Raw genomic sequence first — 21,896 nt, forward strand, 5'->3', positions numbered from 1 at the left:
TTTATTTCACTAATGGGAAAAGGAAGCCTTGTGTGTTTAGCCTTAAAACAAGCATCACACACTTCAGCTTGAGCATTTTTAGAAACATTTTTAACAAACCCTAAACTAGAAATCTTCTTGGGAGATGGATGACCTAGCCTCTTGTGCCAAACCTCAAAGGTAGTAACAAAAGCTTTCTTCTCCATCGCCCCCATTCGATATAGTCCTCCACTACAGTTACCCGTACCAATCAAGTCCCCCGTTACTAACTTCTGCATCACAATGAAATCAGGAAAGAAGGTTATAGCACAATGTAAGTTCTTGGCAAGCTTATTCACAGATAATAAATTATAATTGAAATTCGGAACATGCATGACTCCATTAATCTTAAGGCCTCCTGGAAGGGTATGTTCACCCTCCCCCATAACAGGTATTTTGTCACCATTAGGAATGATGACGGGTGCCTCCTTCGTGTATGTGATTTTGTTATCAAGAATATCACTTCTATGGGTTATGTGATCGGTAGCACCCGAGTCAACGACCCATCCATCATAAGGATTTTCTCTACCTGCCAAGTTAGCCTTCGGAATTGTCTCATTAAATGACTCCTCCTTGAAGTGTTCCACAAAGAGGTGATATTGCTCATCGGTTAACCCTGGTATAGGACTAGGACCCATCTGCACGCAAGCTGCCTTCGGCTTAGGTTTATCCTTCTTCCCGGGCCACCAGTCCGGATACCCTATCTTCTTGAAACACCCATCCTTATTATGACCTTCTTTCCCACAAAAGGTGCATTTTTCTGCCTTGTCATTACTTTGCTTGAATGTCTTTGGAATGGGCTTGCTAGCTGATTGAGTTCCTTGCCCTCGTGCGTTTTTCTTCCCCATTAAATTCACTTGAAAAGCCGCTGCTTCACCACCAACTCTTCTTGATCCTCTAGAAATTGCTCGTTATTGCTCATCTTCAGCCACTAGATGGTATATTGCCCCCAAGGACGGAGTTGGCTTCATGGCAAGTATTTCTGTACGGATGATAGAAAAATCATCATCGAGTCCCATGAGAAACTCATAAATCTTCTCCCTTTCTTTAAGTTCACTCAATCTTTTTCCCAATTCACAGTCACATCTGTCACACGTGCAACGGGGCATAGGATGAACAAGTTGCAGTTCATCCCACACAGCCTTTAGTTTCGTGTAATAAGAAGAGACAGAAGATCCATCTTGTCTGGTGGCATTTAACGACTGTTTCAGCTCATAGGCACGTGGTGCTCCCTCATTCTCGAATCTTTCTTCAAGGTCCTTCCAGATTTCGGCTGAAGTATTTACATATCTAACACTGGTTCGAATGTCTTTCTCCATGGCTGTTGTCATCCATCCCTTCACCATGGCATCGGCTCGCATCCAAGCCATGTATGTAGGTGCTGTTGATTCCAGCTTCTTGACTGATCCATCGACCAGTCCTATCTTATTCTTTGCAAACAGAAAATTAGTCATCTCCTGCTTCCATTCACTGAAATTATTGTCGTTCAATATGTCGTTAACCTGCATCTGTTTCGGGTAGTCAGACGGGTGGATATAGAAGGGTGAATTGGCATCAATGACATCTCCGTCCTTCTTGCTTCCGTCTCCTTTCTCCCCTGTTCATGATCTTCGTTAACCTATGACCTAACAGATCACAGGCTTTGATACCATAAAAGATCTAAATGAGAATTTGTGCACTGCACTTTTTATTCATTACGTAACTTATTGTCAAACAAAAGCCAACAGGATATATATATATATATATATATATATATATATATATATATATATATATATATATATATATCCTGAGATCCTAAAATTCAGTAAAAGATAATGAAAAACAAAACAGATAAATGTGAAACATCTATGATTATCTATTCATTGGAATAATCTAGATTCCTTTAATACTTTAATCTAAAAGTGTTTAACACGATTCTCAGAATTTCCAAGTCTTTCTATACCCTTAATTTCTAATTGATAATGTGTTGGTGATAAAAAAATTTAATGCTTTGAGTACCATTTTTTTCATTATGGTAATCTATTAGTGTTAGTGATAAGGTTATCATACCCTTTGGCCATACATTGTGCCCAACAAAGCTGATGAGATAGGACTATCGTGGTTTTATTCCTTCTTGTATTTGTCGTGGAATTTTTTTTGTAGAAGTGCTTATATATTACATTCGATGAGCTTCCATTATCATTGTAGATGTCGCCACATACTTCCTTCAAAGGAAACTTTCGATAACTACAAGTTCACAACGTATGTAAGTGTGATCAAGGTAGTCCCACTCGTCAAATGTGAATGTGTCGCGTTTCCAATTTCTTAGCCTATCTAAACATGGAAATCTCTCCTTTCATTAGTCCCTTTATTTTGACTTCTACTGGTGCAATGCTTTCTAGTTGCTTGGAACACAAACCTCTTATCAGTTCACTCAAGATCCTGATTGTATTTTTGTTTGGATCTTTCTTCTTAGTATTGTGCATTCCATAGTTTCATGACCTATTAAATAATGGAATTTAGAGTATCGATGGTTGTCCTTATTGCTGAATCTTTCTATTTTCTTTCATCCATTGTTCTTATTTCCCTTAACAAATTTTGCTATTTTGTTTCGAACTCCATTCTGGTAAGCATGCAGGATAGATTTTGTTGTGTGGTGGCAATTTGTTTGATATTTGTATTTTGTTGTTGATGTACCTTTGGGGCCCTTGGTATTCTTATTGTATAGCACTCCGCTATCTTTAGGACTGTTGTATTGTCGATCCCCATGTTTACTTTCTTTTTTCTGATGCCACTTCCTCTCGTTTCATGAGCCTATGGGCTAGTTCCATCGTGTCTCTTTTTGACTTCGGTGGTTTTCCAACTAACTATTTGAATAATACACCATCGAGTAATCCATAAGTGAATGTAGCTATGACCATGTCATCTTCTCTTTCTAGCGTTCAATGTTGCCTTACTAAATCAAAAGACAAAAGCCTGCAATGATTCATCCTCCCTCTGCATGCAACTTAAGATGGCATGTGCATTTGTTGTGTATTTTCTTTGTTGCACAAAATGAGTTTTGACTCTTTGCCATTAGAAAATGTCAAGGAGATATTTAAGCATATTGCTTGTATTTTTGTTGGAATGGATATAGATTCTAGTGTAACAATATTAGATGCATGTGATATTGAGACAGGATCTGGGATTACGAATCTTATTAATAGAGGTGTTCTTAGTATCAGATGGAATAAAGAATTAACGATGTATCAGTTGGTCCAAGAGATGGGAACATTTTTGGTATGTGAAGAACACTTTACAAGCCATGGGAACGAAGCCTATAGGGTCATGAGTTATTCAAAGTGGTGAAAGACGAAAAGTAAGATGTTATTTATACTTCTTTAAAGAATTTTGTATTTCTATATACATATCTAACATTTTAAAAATATTTTTGCATCCCATTTCTTCTTAGGGTACGGAAAATGTTCTAGCCTCACCCTTGACATGAGAATGCTTAAAAAAGAGCACTTACATGGATCAGTTGAGTTGAAAACATATGCATTGAGTAAGATAGATAGGATGATGCTTCTTCAACTCAATTATGTGAAAATAACCGGCTCTTGCAAGGATTTTCCGAAAAAGAAACTAATATGGTTGTGTATGCATGGGTTCCCTTTGAAGTTTGTAACTTTAAACTTACAGATACGGAATCTGGTTTCTCTTGAGATGTCATATAGAAAGATTGAATCATTTGGGATTTCTTGTAGCTATCCACGACTTCTTAAGAGGCTAAAGGTAACTTATCTCCATTTATTACTCTTCTTGGTCGAGTTGATAAAGTTCACTACTATTCTAACTTATCTCAGTTTCAGCAATTAACTAGATCGTGCTCAAAAGACAATAGGTTGCTTGGATCGTTGAAGATTCTTAATTTAAGTTTCTGTGAACAACTTTGTTGTATGGGTGGCATTGACCGCCTCCCTAAACTTGAGAGGTAGAGGTTGCGCTTGTGGTTTGTGAATCAATTGAGCAATGTCCTGAACTTGTCCTCATTTTCCTCATTGATCTGAGCTACTGAAACAAGCTTGAAAAACCTCCAAAAAGCTTAGGCATGATAAAGAAAGTTAAAATATTACTTCGAAACGGTTGCTACCTTGGTTCAACTGTGTACCAGGCTATGCCAAGCTATTCAAAGTTCTTTATCATTTCTTTACCAATATCTTTAGTAAGCTTGTCATTTAAGAATAATAATTTGTGCACTAAATCTTTTCCCTTGGACTTTAGTTGCCTAACCATGTTAAAGGAATTATATCTAGATAAAAATCCTATTGTTTCGCTGCCCAATTTTTTAAGATGCCTTCCTAGGCTTGAGACACTTAGGTGATGTTTCTTTTTTGTCTGCAGATCTGTGTGGCCTCTTCTGTCTGCGTCGCGCAGACCACGCGTGGACATTAGCCTTCGCAGACTGTGTTTTTTTTTTTTTTGAAGATTGCAGATCTAAAAATTTCTGCGCACCCACTTCTTGGCACAGATGTGGACCAGAGTCTTCTAACATCTTCAGACATCTTCTAGCCTAAAAAAACATATATATCTTTATTTTTTCTAAAGTTTTTTTTTTAATTTATAATTTTTCAAACTTTATTAATGATAAACAATTTGAAAAAAAAATTACAAAACTTTAAAAAAAACGTTCGACATTACAAACATGATATTTTCAACAAATTTATAAATAAAAATTTATTATAATAATAGTCATTGAAGTTGTTTATATAAATATGAAAAAAAATCATAATATATTCTTATATTTTTTGCAAAATTTTATAAAACATTATTTAATACAGTATCATCAATTTCTCGAGAAAATATTTATGGTACGTTTTTAATGGATTTAATTGAAAAAATCGAAGTTTATTTCCATCCATTTATGTATCAAATTCTTTGATCACTAATTATAATGTTTAGTTATAACTTTGCAACCAAAGTTTTTGGTTTTTATAAAATATATACGTTAATTCATACCATTTTTATTTTTATTTTTATACAATAATACATAAAAGTTATTCTAGATTCGTTAATTATTTATAACAAAGTCATAAAAATATGAAAAAATCATTTTGAAGTTTAAAAAAATCAATTTATTTAAATTTCAGTTTATTTTAGTAGCCCACAGATGTTAAAAAAACAAACAGTCTTCATTTTTCAGACCGCAGACGTTTGGTCCACCTCTTCTACTGCAGAGGTCTACAGATGTGGTCCGCGGACTGCAGACATTTTGCCTCAGAAAAAACAAACAACACCTTAGTATGAGAAATCGTTAATTTTTGACGTCAGTCGGGCATCCTCCACTTACACTTACATTTGAACCATGATTCTCTTTCTGATAATCCTTTGCTACGAAAAGTTGTATTTGATCCACAAATGTCCCCACTCAAGCTCTCACTAGGATGGAGGACATGTTCATGGTTTGATATTGAAGGTCCGGTAAAAATGCAACCAATGGCAGCTGTCGAGGAAAAGGTATTACATTGTTTGGGTTGGACTAACCTAGACTTCTCTAATTCTTCTAGCATGAGGATTGATGTTTTGGGTATAGCATCAGAGGAATCTGAAATCGAGGTTAGGTGTATTTTATTATATGTGTTTCTGTGAATATGTATGTATATATAATTAATGTGTTGGTTGTATGTGGCAGATGTATTACATGCTAAATTGGATTACAGATGGAAGCAAGGGGCATGGGGTGATTATGTGTATGATGGAGAAGAAGAAGGAAAAAAAAGATGTGTTCGATTGTTACAAGTCATGGAATTACATCATTGGTCAACATCTCACTGGATTTCAGACTACAACAGGAAGCAAATGGCGAATTGTGCATTATGACAAGGATATTGAGGATCAACTCGTTACATAGATTGGAAAAATTTGTGCTTTGAAGGTAGATGTCATTTTTATGTAATACTTTTTATCTAAATCCGATAGTATTTTAATTCATGTTTTTAGTTTTCTGCAATCATTGTCAAATCTTTAATCTATTTCTTTTCATTAGATGAGTGAGTGTACATCAAAGCTTTGGCCCAAAGGAAGTCTGACGTACTTGAGGATGACCCGTAAGATACTTTTATCCAAAAAACCCTTTTCTCATAACATATATAAACAAGCACAATTTGGCTCAATAGACATACAATTTGGCTCATCTGACCTTTTCTCATCTCTACAGCTCAACAATTCTAAGTAATCTTCATTGAGGTTTGTTTTATGTTTTCTAATGTAATGCCAATGAAGGTGCTTTTGATTTTGGTGTTTTCTTGTCCTGGAGAGTTGGATCTTGAAGACATGCATGTTCAAAATTTATTCAATACTAGGTTGGATGTATTATATGTATACATATACATCTTATTCGCCAAAACACAAGCCTTTTGCACAACCACTACAAGAAAAATGCTAAATAGCTACGGAAAGTTACTATGGAATCAAAATCCGTTGCTATTTTACAACCGAATATGCTACGGAACGACTTGTCGTAGCTATTTTGCTACATAAATGGTTACGGAATTGCATTACGTAGCTAAATCTTAAATAGCTACGTAAAGTTGTTACAGAATCTAAATTCATAGTTCCTTTAATACGGAATATGTTACAAAATGGTTGGTTGTAACTAATTTGCTACGGAAATGGCTACGTAATTGCATTCCGTAGCTAAATCTTGAATAGTTGCTACGGAATTAAAATCCGTAGCTAGTTTACTACAAATAATGCTACAAGTATTTTGGTTGTAGCTAGTTCTCTATGAAACTTGTTACAAAATCCATGTATGTAGCTAGTTGGCTACATAAATGGCTACAAAATAAAAATCCGTAGCAAGTTAGCTATGGAATTAGGATCCGTAGCTATTTTGTTAGGTAATTTGCTACAAAATAAAATTTTGTAGCTAATCTATTATGGAATCTGTTACAAAAAAAGGTGAATTTGCAAAATAGCTACGAAATCAAAATCCATAGGTATTTGGCTACGGAAAATTCGTAGTGAAATAGTTACGGAATATGTTTCCGTAGCAAAATATAGAAGATTTTTGAAAAGATATATTAAAAATGCACAATTATTTTTGAAACTCAACAACAAAAATAAAGTATTATTTTTAATTGTTTTGAAATTTTAATTATAATATAATTTTTACATTATAAATATTTTAGCTTCAATTTTTAGATTTTGATGACATACATTTGCTAATTTTCTTATAATAATATTATTCCGATTTTGAAAATTATTACCTCTAAATCAAAATTTATTTACCCTCTATTGTACTAGCTGTTCTAAAAAAAGAATTAAAATGTTTTATTTTGACTTTTTAGTTAAAAAAATGGTCAAGTAATTGCCACGTAAAGTTTTTTTCAATAATGTTTGAGTTTGTTGCCATAATGTTTCATCAGGGGCAAATTAGTAAATTCAATAACCCCAATTTACTTCCTCACAAATTAGGGGTATTTTTGTTGAGTTCAAATCCATCGCCGGACAATGGTCAAGATCGGATCTCTTCCTCTCTCTCTCAACCTGCTCCGCTGTCGCCCGTTGCTTAGCCACGTCGTCGCTGCTCACAACATTCCGATTTCAAGTACTGCCCCAAGCCCTAAACGATTTCATTGGTATTACTTGTATCACTATTCTGTTCTTTCATGCTAATTAGGAAGAAAATTCGACAGCTAAAGCACTATTCTGTTAAGAAACGAAGTCTCCATGATTGACTTCTCTGTTAATTTATACACGCAATAAACAAAGAAGGAATATTTTTATGTTAATTTATAGAAAGCAGGATCATTTTGTCAATGTGATAAAACCATGCCCCCAAGGCTAGTTCGGCTCCCACATTAATCATTTTGAAGTCCATACTTATCAAAATACAAATTTGACAAGTGTTTATTATGCTGTTAGTAGATATAGCATAACATTCAGTTTTAATTTTCTTTAATAAAAAAATGTGGATTAAAGTACTGAAAGAGTGATATGTACAACAAAAATCCTCAATAGACACAAATTTGGTAAAAGATATAGGTTAAAATCACCAAATTTGTGGGCTTACTTTAAAATTCTCCATGAAAAGTAAAATCCTGGATGGCATACTCTGGGCCAAATTTGGTAATAGACACAAATTTATAGCCAACTTTATTATTCTTACTTTTCAAAACATAAAAGTCTCTACCGCAATAAAAGGCCTTATGACTGAAGCCAACATCATGGGATGAATTTAGGAGCGAACAATTAAATTCATCGTCTTTGAAACGACAATTAATTATTATTATTGTTATTTTTTCGTATTGTAGATTCTTGCAACTACTTTACCCTTGTGAAACATATAGTTATTTTAAGAAGATTCAATGGTGTTGTTATTATTGATATCTTTCTTGCTTTTACATGGTTTTTGCTTGGATATGACTAATGGCATATATTTGTAATCTTTATGTTTTTAAATATTTGTTTATAGTACAAATGATGATCAAATGAAGTTGTCTGTAATAGCTAATCTCTTAAGGGCAGCAACAAGTAACTTGTATAGATATTCTATATTTAGAGCAAAGGGCATAACTGACAATTTTTCAAAGTATGATGTATTATAGGAAAAGAACTTAAAATTAGGATGTTTAATAGAAAAAAATTGAAAGTAGGGTGCTATATTACACACTTTTTGGAGAGTAGGTTGTTCTATCTTGACGAGGATATGGAGTTAAATACTTGCATGTTATTTTCTTAGATTAATATTTTCATTTCAAGAAGTAAGGGTAGTATGTTTGTTTCCTAATCTTTTATTATTCCCTGATTACACCTAGTTTTTGATACTTGTGTGCAGATATAATAAAATGAGCAATAGAAATAGATATTGGATGTATGAACGACTTGATGATCGTGGTCATGTCTCTCATGTTTTCATTAATGGTGTGAAAACATTCATCGAGTTTGCTTCTACTAAGCAAAGTTATATGGATGGAGATAAAATTAAATGCCCATGCACAAAATGCAATAACAAAGCATATAAAGCAGTTGATGAGGCAAAATATCACTTATACAAGTTTGGTTTTGTTCCAAATTATGGGTTACATATAATTATCAGAGGGAGAATATCTGTAAAGTCACTATTATGCAGGGACCATTTATGTAACTTTTATAAGCACATGGGTCATTTCTGTAAATTCTCTAAAAGGCATGGACCAAAGTTATATGGTATTGGTAAAATGACCGAATTTGCTTGATTAATATTGTCCAACTATAAAAAGGTGGAACAAAAGATGTAAATGCCCTTTTGATTCAACACAACATGAAAGTAGTGTTTGTAGTAACTAAACTGTAAATGTTTGCTATCATTAACTAAAAGTATATATTTACAGGTTTTGAAATGTGTCAAAGAAATGCAATCCGTCAAAGGAATGGAATCGGTCAAAGGAATTGAAATTTGAAGAAATTGAAACGTGTCACGTGTTTGGTTAGAAGAGTTTGTAAGGAGAATGGAATTGAATTCAACTCCGTTCGTTTACATGTAAATATCTACTTTTAGTTAACTAAACTATAAATGTTTGCTATATGATGGTTTTAAAGAATGGATGAAAAATGACAATGTTATTAATATTCTAACTGTTAGTTTGCTATATGATGGTATTTATTCAAATTTTGTGACATATATGATCTATAATATATATGATCTATAAAAAGAACTCATCGATTGAAAATGCCACATGCATTTACGACAATGTGACTAAGAAGATCAACATATTCTTAAAATATTCGTAAAGGAAAAATCAATTAGATGTTATTATATATTAGTATGTTATATTGTTTGAACAGCTGAATATTATATATTAAATTGTCACTAGTAGGAAGCTATTGAAACAAAAGCAATTTAAAATCTGCAAAAATGCCTACCCGTCGTGAAGTTGTGTTTTCTATGCACAATCTAATATAATCAATGGATCTTGTTGCCACAAGACAAGGGTAAAATTGTAATTTTACCCTAAAATTCCAATTGCTTCTAATTGTCCATCCAATTTTATAATTATCGAGAAAAGTATAAAAAAATTATAAAATAATCCAATTAATATTTTAACATCTTAGCTTATTCGATCCTCTATCAATCAAGACCACGTTGACTTTGACTTTCTGCATTTGTCAAACATCTTCAAATCTTAAAATTTTAATATAAATTTTCATTTACCACGATCAGAATGATATTATTTATATATTTTATTTATTTACCACGATCAAAATTATATAAATATACTCACGTAATTGATAGTTCAGGGAGAACACGACTCGTGCGTATACACAGGTAGATGAAAACAAAGAGCGAAATTCCACCTGACATTTAAAAAAAATAATCAAATATTCAGATTAAATACACCAAAATATAATAATTTTTTCTGTTAATTTAAAGATTTTATTTGGTAAATTTGATTTCTTAGGAGAGGACCCATCAAGTCATCAACCGATCATTAAGGGAAAAATGGGTCAAATAATTGGATCATATCTTCTTCCCTAAATCAGAGGTAATCGGATCATATCGATCGTATTCCTCATTCCTCAGATCACTTATTACGCCATTATCGATCGGAGCTTTGTTGTTCGCCGCCTGCTCCATCCCTACCTCTCTTTTGCCTACCTCGATCCTCCCTAAATTTGATGCTAAATCAGAGGTAACATTTTTCTCTCTTCTTTTTTGCTCTATTTTTCTCGATCTCTCCATTGAATCTTTCTTCTTCGCACATCGTCGCTATCTGGTCGTCGCCGTCGATTGCTGCTTCTTCCGGTCATCTTTCTCATTGACCCTGTGCAGGTACTATCCTTGATCCTCCCTAAATCCCTTCCTCGGTTTCTCCTTCTCCACTCTTCTGTGAACTTAGCCGGTCATGATTTTGTTTCAGAACTTCTAAATCTTCCAATGAATTTTGTTTCAGAACTAAAATTATTGTTCATTACGCATTACAGAACACTGTATCACACTCTCATACACACTTAACACATATACACCTCTACTGCTCTTTTAAAAGGATTTTGTCAACCAAATGGTTAAATGTCATATGACTTTATGTAGAAAATAAGCATACATTGTATGATGAGTTTATTGATCAAAACTAGAGACAAAAACTACATTCTGTTGTGGTCTACTGATGATAGAATTAAGATAACTTGGTGATGAAAACTAGATTATGCAGTAACTATGCTTTTGTGTGGTACATCACATTACAAACACCTCACTCATATTTTCTTTTTTACCTTAAGCATCAGAATCTTGTAAGAATCTTGTAATTTACTCCAATGCTTATACCAAGCCCTCCAAATTCCAATGTTTAACAACTCATGAAGATGTTTTCCTATCCTATAATAATACATTGTGCATTCTATACATGTATAATATGACCTTGTTAGTTGATGAAAAAGATGACTCTTGAAAAGAATGTATTTGATTGATCAAGTCAAGACTCGAGAATAAATAGAATACAAGATGGGACAATCATAAGGTCCTATAATGTGATGTGCATTCATTGTGCTGTTTAATTTGATGTTACTTTACTAGATGGCATATTCTTTGTTTGTAAAATGTAATGTTGCACTTTTTACTTAGATGAAGATAAGGAGACTCAGCTCTCATTTTGGAGTCCACTGTTGGATCTGAGCTCTTTCCTGTTAAGGTGAAGTTGATAAAAAAATCAGTGTCCAGCAATGTTAAATAAAAAGCAGTCAAGTAAACAAAACATATTGTATTATTCCTAGAAGAAATTAAGGTATAAAGTACAATTAAAGTTGCTATTATAGAACTCCTAAATTAAAACACAGACACATAAAAGTAGCAACCATGACCTAGTGACCTCTAAGGTGGTAGTGAAGCTCTAAAGTACCCTAGATTGGTAAATCTATGTCCCACGGATGTAACTGTAAATCTGAATATATCATTGTAGTCATTAGTTTGTTTTAATTGTAGTTTTTGTGCAACCATAGAAATCATTCCAAAGTGAATTCTCAAAATGAGCTCTTTCGGTATCACTTTATGTATAAATATTAATTAAAGGCATGAACTGTTTCAACTTTTTCTTTGCTCCAGGTTCCAATCCACTCCAGTCCAATCCAATCCAATCCAGGTGATAACAAAACCGTCATGTTTAAGTTTTGTGCTTTATCTTTTATACTTACTATGACATTGTAAGTTGTTATTTTTTTCATTTTTAAATGCAAAAATAGCAATCTACGTTCATTAAAGTATTTGCATTATACTTTTAGTTTTTGTATTTTTTCAAAGTAAAAAAGTAGAATGCTAAAATAAATAAGCAAACAAAAGTACATTGGTATTTTAAAGTAAAAAGTAGTATGCTTAGACTTTTAGTAAGGTATTTCTATAATATTTGTGATCTAACAGATTTATAACTTCCTAATTATTTAAAATTTCAGGGAATATGTCACAATTCTTATTAAGAGACACATTTGAAACGAAAGCAACATACAAGTGTACGTTTCATAAACAAACGCACAGATGATGCAAAATATGCCCCATTATCTACACCACTATTGTTGTCATCATCATCCCGTACCACATTATCATCTATTGGTACTGTATCTGCCCCAACATTTGCTTCACATGTTGGTGCCACATCATCAACACATGCATCATCCATACCTACATCATCCAACCAGTCATCCTTACCTACATCATCTACCCAATCATTTGTATCTACATCTATCCAATCATCTACACCTACATCTACTACATCATCTGTACCTACATCCACAACAAATTGTAGTGAATCGGTTGAGGAAAATGTTGGCGTTCAACATCAAGGGTATTTACTTGGATCTACAGGACTGGATGGGCGTCTATATATTGGAGTGCAAGATAAGGAGTAAGTTAAAATTCTTACATTTTTATCAACATTGAGCTTCATGAATTTTACAATGGGGTTGATTTTTTCTTTTGTAGGTTATTTTCTTCAGGCCTATGTTCTTCCGTTATCTATGAATCCTTTGGTGAAAGAGCTGATTTAAACGGGTATAGCTGGGCAGCTTTAAGTGACGAGACAAAACTCCTTTATTGGGACAAGTTTCATGTATGTATCTCATTTATGCAATTATTAGGTACTCATTAACTAAAAATCTCATCTTTATATTTTGTATTGTAGAAAGAGTGTCATTAGGATGATGCAAAAACTCAGTTAGTCCAAGCTTGTTGGGAAAATAAGGCAAAGGAAAGATATAGACAATATATCTACAATATAAGCTCAAAATGGAAAAAGTCGACTATAAAAAAAAACCTGTTAATATAACATCAGAAGTGTGGACATCCTGGACTGCAAGATGGAATACTGAAGACTTCAAAAAGAAATCAGAACAAAACAAAAAAAATAGGCGTAGAGGTGTAGCTGATGGACAAACCCTTTCTACGCATACCGGTGGATCGACTTCTCATTCCAAGATTGCTTCTAATTTAGTAAGTACTCATTTAATTTTATATTATAGCAATCTACTTTCATTTAGATTTTTATAAGGACTAAGCATAAATACATAAAATAGCAATGTACTTTCATTTAGTTGTATGTTATTTTATTTTTCATTTTTCAAGAGTGGAGCCTAAATGCAAAAAATAGCAATCTACTTTCATTTACTTTTGTATCATAGCAATCTAGTTCCATTTCGATTTTTAAATGGGTTTAGCCTAAAAGTAAGTTGCTATTTTTTCATTTTTAAATATCTAAGCCTAAATGTAAAATAGCAATCTACTTTAATATTGATTTTTTTTTGTATATATGTAGAAGAAGCTTTGGGGACATGATCCGGCACACCATGAACTATTCTTGTATACACACACTAAGAATCACGATGGAGTGACTTTTTTAGTTGACAAAGCTAAAAAAATTCATGTAAGTTTTATTTTTAATAATTTCATGTAAGTTTTATTTTGATTTTTTTGTATAAGTTTTATCTCAACACAATTATAAAATTATAGGATGATTTTATGGAACGATGTGATCGGTTGGAAGCAATAGGAGAGGAAATTGATGAAGACAAACTATTTTATGATGTTGTTGGGGGACACGATCGAAAAAAGAGATTATATGGATTTGGCTCATATGGAAAGCGCATTCGTTCTAGTAAAGGATCTTCTGAAATGCATCGCGAACAATACGAGGATAATAATGCCGAGACAAAAGTCGAGATTGAGAATTTGAAGAAATTAGTTGAGACGCAACGCGAACAATATGAGGATATTCAACAAGAATATGAGGATGTTCAGCAAAAATATGAGGATGCTCAGAAAAAGAATGTGGAGTTTCAGCAGAAAAATGTAGATGTTCAAGCTAAGTTTGAACAACAACTCGCACAAGCAATGAATGTCATTAACACATTGAGTGAACATGTCAAAAATTTTATTAATCGATGATAGAATATTATGTATCGAATAATGTTTTACGTTAAATTTGTAGCGACTTTTGATTTTGAAATATGAATCTTTTGATGTATTGGAATATTTCTTTTAGTTTCTACAGAAATACTTTGTTATTTTTGGTTTTATATTAATTGTATTTTTGTAAATTGATATAATAAGTCAAATTAAATAACCGAATTTTATAGAAAAAATGGTATGGAACGATTGTTATGGAATTGACTACATAAAAGTTGTTACGAAATATGTTACGGAATGAATGGCTACGGAATTTGTTACGGAACGAATGGCTACGGAATTTACTACAGAACAATTAGTTACGAAATTTGCTACGGAACAATTAGTTACGGAATTTGCTATGGACTAAAAGGCTACGGAATTTGCTACAGAACAATTAGCTACGGAATTCGCTATGGACCAAATGACTACGGAATTTGCTACGGACCAAATGGCTACGAAATTTGCTACATAACAATTAGCTACGAAATTTGCTATGGACCAAATGGCTAAGGAATTTGCTATGGAACAAAATAGATACGGAATTTGCTACACAATTCATTGTTACAGAATTGTGATGGAAGTGCGTTGTAGTTGAAATGCTACGGATAAACGTTGTAGCAACGACCATAGCAAAATTGCTACGGAACTATAATTTCGTAGTTAAACATTTTGCTACAAGAAATCTTACTATGGAATCTCATTGGCAAATTCTGTAGCAACTTTCGTAGTTATTTAGGTTTAGCTACGGAATTACATCATTTTGCTACGAAAGTTTTCCGTAGTTAAATCGAAATTTTCTTATAGTGAACACTGATCAGCGGACACATTTTTGTGTTAATAAACTGATGTTATGTTCAACATTAACTAATATATACTCCTCACAATATTCCCTCAGAAACCAACTTTTTCATTCAAACGCCTTGCCCCTGTTTTTATTTCATTCATCTTCTTTCATATCATACAAATTGACCCATCTACCCTCGTCTCTATCAGATTATGTGAATGAGATCACGTTCACTCCATGGAACTCTCAACAAACTACTCTCAAAATACTTTTGCTCCTGTAACAAGGTCTGAATCGGCTCTGTTAGGGCATTAACGTATGTGCTAATAACTCTTTACGTCATAAAGTCATTTACACGAAAAATTATCATATTTCTAAGTTCTAACATTGGTTTTACGTACGTACGTCTATTAAAAAATCATTTGCAAAAAAACCTAATTGGACCAAACACTTTGAAAACCAAATGTTGCTTTATTTAACTAAAAATGTCAAAAACTGTGAAACAAGGAAGACATCTTTATAGACTTTTTAGAAAAAAAAATTATTAATATTTCACTAAAATGTAGCCTCAAGAACATTTATGCAATAATTATTTTGATATTGCTATATTTAGGAAAATGACGGAAATTATGGCAACGTGACCCACCTTATATAACTTGTTACGTGGTGGAAGTTACTTGATGGAAGTAACTGTAACTGTAAGTATTTATATGGGCAAACCGGTTTCCTTTTATATGAAACATAATCACAGAACTTTTTTTATCACTCACAGAAACAAATCCATGAGGATACCAATAATTTTCTAGCAATCTTCTATCAATTTGGACATCATGATGGAATCAGTGGCTTCATTTGTGAAGCAGATTGATAATCCAAGTACGCTCTTTGTCACTGAAATGGATTCGTGGCGTTTAAATTGATTAGAAAAGTGATTGGGATGAATAGATTTCTGAAATTAAACATGTGGTATCAGGGTCTTCTTTTGGCTTTTAATCAATTTGAATAAAAAACTTCCGTTCCTATTATCATAAACACCCCAGTATAAAATAAAATAAAAAACCAGAACTTCTGTGATTCTTGCATGAAATTTTCTGGTAAAAACCCATTAGAAAACTTGCTTTTATACATAGACTCATATAGCTTTGGATTCTAGGTTTTAATCCTTCAAACGCGTCCCCTTGGTTTTCAGACGTTATGACATTGTGAAGGGGCGTCCTTGATATCGATGGCGACGCTGCCCCTCAAAACTTCGAAACCTTTGCCCTTAACGTCGAGGGGCACCGCCGCACCGGCGTCTGAGTAAGTGGCGTCAAACGGCGTTCAGGAATGGGGACGATGATTTTATTCTTGTTTTTTTCGTATGAGTTGTAACACAATGGCGTCATGGGCTGAAGCTAAAATCCATGTAATCTGGGCTGAATCTCCTTAACGTGGATTGTTCTATTAGCCCAATTCGCTTTTTCATATTTATTGATCCCTCGTAGGCTCGTCGCCAAACACAACCCAGCGGTTTAAAGATCTTTTGTGATCAAGAATTAATATTGATTAATGAAGTTAAGGAACAATTCGATTAATAATAGTACCGTACTAAATTCAAATTTTATACACAAACTAGTTTATTAATTAAACTTCTATAATAAAATTTTATAATTATTAATCAATTATTTTAAATAAATCATTTTAAATAAATTATTAATTAAGAGATATATCAAAATTTTAAAGTTATTATAACTTCAAATTTAACATATAATTAGAAAATGTAAATTTGAACTTTGAAATGAGTTGCCAAATATATCTGCATTACACACGACATAGTATTAATAAGGAGTTGTATTAGAGTGACACTTAGCAAAAGAAGATTAAAACTATTCATTTATTAGAATAGAGAAGATGTTAAGGGTCCATTAGTTTTTTTCTAGTTGTATCTTATTTGAATAGATGGCCCAATGGAAAGTTATTTCAATTGGATATAAGTTTAAATACAACATTATTTTTTGCTAACATGTGTTTTACAACCCGACAAACTTAAAGGAAATTCATTTTGTGACGGAGTTTTCATGCTCGTTGATACAGTTAGCATGGCCGCTATGAAAAGGAAGACTTTGGAGGTGATCGTTTTGACTACCATTTGGATGCTTTGGAATTATAGTAAATTCCAATCATCTAAAGTGAAGAGAAATAATATTTTGAAAGGATTGTTACTCATTCTTTTGTTTGGTTTTCTAATAGGAATGTTAGAAGTAGCATTAATTGGACCATATGGTTAAAAAAAAACATTTTTTTTAAACGAAAAATCTAACATACTTCTAAACTACTACTTAAATCCATATATGTCCACAACAAGACTTAAACTCTTAACCTCAATGAGGGAGAGCAATGTTGGATACCGTTGGGTTAGAAGCCTTTTAGTAATTACAAAACCCTTTGATTTGTAATGTGTCCATTAAATGATAAATTTATATAAGAGTTACTAAAAAGAATTGTCCTTCAAATTTTCTTTATTTTTGGATTTTTGGGACCTAATCTTCCAATTTTTCAGTTATTTTGTCATTTTCTTTGAATTATGGCGTAATGCCCATTTCTAGGGTTCAACTATAAAAACTTAAGGATTTTAAATCAAGGGTTTAGGTAAAACCCTAAGTCGTTGTCGTCACAACTAGCCTTTTTGCTAGGAAATTATTGTTGGATATAGTGTCTAAGTCCATAATTTTATTTGGTATGTACTTGATCCGACCCGGCATGGTCCATTTGGGTTGCATGGCATTGCAATACTTGGATAGACTAAATGAGAGAATATGGCACTTATGATTATTAATATATTATAAGTTCTAATATATTGATAATAATATTATTTAATTAGTATTTGATCAAGTATTAATCTAGTATTAATTTGGTGATCAAAGTGAGACTAATTAAATATATAAGGGTTGACTATGACAATCATCAATTCTTTTATGGTGGATTAATGATCCATGGTTTATGGGTTATGGATGTAACCATTTGGAGCTCCATGGATAGTCCATGGGAGTTACAAACCCATGGGTCATGAGAAATGAAGAGTCATGACAATTAAGAGTATTCATGTGAAAACCCTAATTGTGACACCACTATAAAAGGGACCCTTTGGCTAGTGAAATTTGGCTAGTAAGGTTACTAGAGAGGGCATAACCGATTTTGAGTGCTAGAAGTATTCTCTCAAGTTATTCCAAGTTTTGTGGTGTTGTGTGAAGCATTTGAGGCACAACATTTGGGGTGCTAGGCTCACAAAGTCTTGAAGGAATCCAAGCAACAACAAGGTATGTATTTCTACTAGTTTTATATTTTATGTAATCCCCATGCCATGCTAGTTAGGATATAACCTTGTAAAAGAATTTTGCATGTATATAGAGAAAACATAGATTCAAGGTTATTAGGGTTGCATGTACACTTAGGAAGTGTTAGAATGCTCAAAACCCATCAGTGGTATTAGAGCCAGGTTGTTTTCTATATACTTGATGCAAAACTACTTGAAAATCGAAAAAACTGCTCACTGTCGACTAGACTCGCCGAGTTCATGGGGAGGACTCGCCGAGTCCATGTACAAATTCATCCTACTCGTCGAGTAGGATCATGCACTCGATGAGTAGGTGCGTGTTGGGCAGTCTTTTCGTGTTTTGTTGCTGGAAATGGATTAGAATCATTATCGCAATCTGTTTTGGACTTGTAAAATCTGTTTTTCAAAATGATAATGATTATGTTAATCCATTTTACATGACTTTTAACAATTTCAAAGTATTATATATGTTCATACGATTTCTTGAAATTGCTTGACATGAATTTGTGTTTTTATGAGTTTTTAGAAGATCATAGGAATTATGTGTAACCACCATGTGTGTTTAATTCTTGATCTTTTGTATTGATGGTGTCCATAACATGTCCTCAAGTTATGGATAACCAAAAGTCACTTCTTTTAATTGTGATTAAAGAACTAAAGAGGTTTCATAAAATGAAGAGTCTTCATTTTTATGAACCATTAAAACTCATAAGTTACAAATTGAAGAGACTTGGAATAGTTTTAATTCTTGCCCTCAAGTTTTGGAATTTGAAAAGTCTTACACTCTAATACTTTAATTCCAAATTAAACCTTAGATTTTTCAAAGGTTTAAAAATCAACACTTATACTATTATTATAATTTTATTATATAGATATGTATAAGAATATGTCTTTCTTACCGTTAGTAGGCCTCATTCACGAAGCCGGTCTATAAGGGGGGTATAAGGTTGTTGCCTATAAAATGGTGACTTAATGGGTGTCCACTCTCACCCACCGCTTCCTTGATCGGTGGAGGGTCGTTAGCCGAACGGGTAGGATATGACTTTAAATTCTCATTAAAAGTATAATGAATTATAAAGTAACTATACATTATCAATTCCCAATCTTAGTTACTTTAGGAAAATATGAAATTGGTGCTAGCCTATAAAATTACACTTTGTACCTTACCAAGTCGTTAGTGGAGCGTGTGTGGTTAACCGACACACTAACATGGACTAGTAAGAGTGGCAAAGGGTAACTTGACTTTATTATAGATCGGTGGAGCGTGTGTGGTTAACCGGCACATCGATTAGGTAATATTGTTAAGGGTACCAAGTCAATCTGTATGGTTATTCACACCTTGTTTGTGATCCTCGACATCCCAGTCACAAACTTGAGAGGGCACATTCGAGATTCAAACATGCCATTGAAAAGTTCAATGTATCTCAAAAGATCTAGGAGTTTCGAAACCAATAAAACCTAATAATAAAATATTTCGTCTTATGGTAGAAATTGGTAAATCGTCATTTACCTACCTTCAAATATTTTATAGTGTGGATTACGGCATCCCTCTTCCACCTATAAATAGTTTGTTGGATCCTAGCCTTAATATTTCATTTGGGTGACTTATTAAGGATTCTTAATCTAATGAAACTTATCTTCCTTCTATTCCAGATGTCTTCCAATAATGCTGCTGGCTCAAACCCTACCGGCTCCTTTTCCCTAATGAACTTGTGTGGTAAGGTCATCTTTGATGGATCCAACTTTAATGAGTGGATCAGAAACATCAGGATGAATACCCGCTATGAGGACAAAGAATATGTCCTTGATAGGGAGCTTAAGGTTGTTAATGAAGCCACTGCTACTCCAGAAGAGCTTGCGGAGTTCATTGCGCATGAGAAGGATGCCAGCAAGGTGTCCTGCACCATGATGGCCACAATGACTCAGGAACTCCAAAAATCTTATGAAGATTTCTACCCCTATGAGATGCACCTGGATCTGATGGAAAGGTACCATCAGAGCGCGCGTCAAGAGAGGTATGAAATCATTTCCTCCATGATAACCGCAAGGATGAAGGATGGTGAACCCATCACCGGTCACTTGTAGAAGATGCAGAGGTTCGTTGACCGGTTGCTAAAGCTCAATGTTGACTTCCCTGAGGAATTGGCGATTGACATCATTCTCCATTCCTTACCTCCAAGTTATGATCAGTTTCGTATGACTTATCATATGAACAAGGAGGAAGTCACGCTTAGCAAACTTCAAGGACTCTTAAGGAAAGCTGAAAATGGCCTTAAGGGTAAAGCGGTTGCTACTTCTACTCCTTTAACAGCCCCTGTTCTTGCAATTGGGCAAGGGAAGGGTAAGAAGAGGAAAAGCCCTTCAAAGGGTACCAAGGGTAAGACTCTTGATGGTTCCTCTTCAAGTGGGACAAAGAAAGGTCCCATTACTCCTTCGAACCCAAAGGAAGCACAGTGCTTCTATTGCCAAGATAAGGGACACTTCAAGCGAAGCTGCGCCAAATATATGCGAGATGTAAAGGATGGGAAGGTTAAACCCACCCATGCAGGTATTTACACAATATTGTCTAACAACTCATCTAATGCTAATTCTTGGGTGCTTGATACAGGGTGTGGTATTCACATTTGTACTGATTTGCAGGCACTAAGAAGAAGTGAGCAAGTGGAGCACGGGAAGATAAACTTAGTCATGGGCAACAGGAAAGCATCACCTGTTACCAAGATAGGAGTTTATTCTTTGTTGCTTAATAATGGGTTAATGTTAGATTTGAATAAGTGTTGTTACTCGCCCGAAATGGCGAGAAATATTATTTCCTTTCATGGCTTGTACAAACAAGATTTTACATTTTCATTTGATAATAAAAATGGTGCTATTAATGTTTATTACAATGATGTATACCTTGTGATGGTGTATATGAAGCCATGAATGTTGTAGACAATCTAGGAAATAATGTGTTGTATATTGATTCTTCTGATAGCTTGGATAAAGCATCCTTGTGGCATTGTCGTCTTGGACATGTTAGCAAGAAGCACATAGGCCAACTCCAAAAGGCTGGAGTCTTGGAATCATTTGACCTCAAGTCAGATGATAGTTGCGAGTCTTGTTTACTTGGAAAAATGACAAAGTCGCCCTTCACAGGTACTTGTGATAGGGGTGAAGGTTTGTTGGAGCTTGTACACACGGATGTGTGTGGGCCCTTCAGAGTTGCTACAAGGGATGCTAATCGTTATTATGTGACTTTTACAGATGATTACAGTAGATATGGATATATTTACTTAATCAAGCATAAGTCAGAAACCTTTGAAAAGTTCAAAGAGTTTAAGCAGGAAGTTGAGAATCAATTGGGCAGGAACATCAAGATGCTCCGATCCGATCGGGGAGGAGAGTATCTTAGCATTGAGTTCCTTGAC

At 33.8% G+C, this 21,896-nt stretch overlaps 2 protein-coding genes and 1 long non-coding RNA gene across 6 annotated transcripts; 2 read left to right on the forward strand and 1 right to left on the reverse strand.

The window, feature by feature from the left end:
* Positions 1-929: 929 nt before the first annotated feature.
* On the reverse strand, positions 930-1,526 carry LOC145010442 (uncharacterized). Its single transcript, XM_078968984.1, has one exon. The coding sequence runs from the start codon at positions 1,524-1,526 to the stop codon at positions 930-932; it is 597 nt and encodes a 198-aa protein (XP_078825110.1).
* Positions 1,527-7,456: 5,930 nt separating this feature from the next.
* LOC145000552 (uncharacterized) lies at positions 7,457-9,641 on the forward strand. The gene is made up of 2 exons (XR_013661300.1): positions 7,457-7,619; positions 9,354-9,641. It is a non-coding gene; the product is annotated as an uncharacterized LOC145000552 (long non-coding RNA).
* An 809-nt stretch (positions 9,642-10,450) lies between these two features.
* On the forward strand, positions 10,451-14,473 carry LOC145043290 (uncharacterized). Of its 4 annotated transcripts, none has more exons than XM_078991908.1 (8): positions 10,451-10,652; positions 11,582-11,648; positions 12,059-12,095; positions 12,403-12,851; positions 12,929-13,055; positions 13,128-13,435; positions 13,758-13,865; positions 13,952-14,473. In XM_078991908.1, the coding sequence occupies exons 6-8, from the start codon at positions 13,232-13,234 to the stop codon at positions 14,384-14,386; spliced, it is 747 nt and encodes a 248-aa protein (XP_078848034.1). In that variant the 5' UTR covers positions 10,451-10,652; positions 11,582-11,648; positions 12,059-12,095; positions 12,403-12,851; positions 12,929-13,055; positions 13,128-13,231; the 3' UTR covers positions 14,387-14,473. The 4 variants fall into 4 exon arrangements, with proteins under 4 accessions (XP_078848034.1, XP_078848028.1, XP_078848021.1 ...); XM_078991918.1 differs by lacking the exon at positions 10,451-10,652 and adding an exon at positions 10,672-10,792; XM_078991902.1 differs by lacking the exon at positions 11,582-11,648.
* The last annotated feature ends 7,423 nt before the right edge of the window (positions 14,474-21,896 follow it).

Source organism: Lactuca saligna, chromosome 1 (genome assembly GCF_052625555.1).
Source record: "Lactuca saligna cultivar CGN05327 chromosome 1, ASM5262555v1, whole genome shotgun sequence".
Lineage (NCBI taxonomy): Eukaryota > Viridiplantae > Streptophyta > Magnoliopsida > Asterales > Asteraceae > Lactuca > Lactuca saligna.

Coding starts and splice junctions, on each gene's coding strand:
- LOC145010442 (XM_078968984.1), bottom strand. CDS start 1,526: ATGCAGGTTAACGACATATTGAACGACAATAATTTCAGTGAATGGAAG.
- LOC145043290 (XM_078991908.1), top strand. CDS start 13,232: ATGGAAAAAGTCGACTATAAAAAAAAACCTGTTAATATAACATCAGAA. Junction 13,436..13,757: donor CCAAGATTGCTTCTAATTTA/GTAAGTACTCAT, acceptor GTATATATGTAG/AAGAAGCTTTGGGGACATGA. Junction 13,866..13,951: donor ACAAAGCTAAAAAAATTCAT/GTAAGTTTTATT, acceptor ATAAAATTATAG/GATGATTTTATGGAACGATG.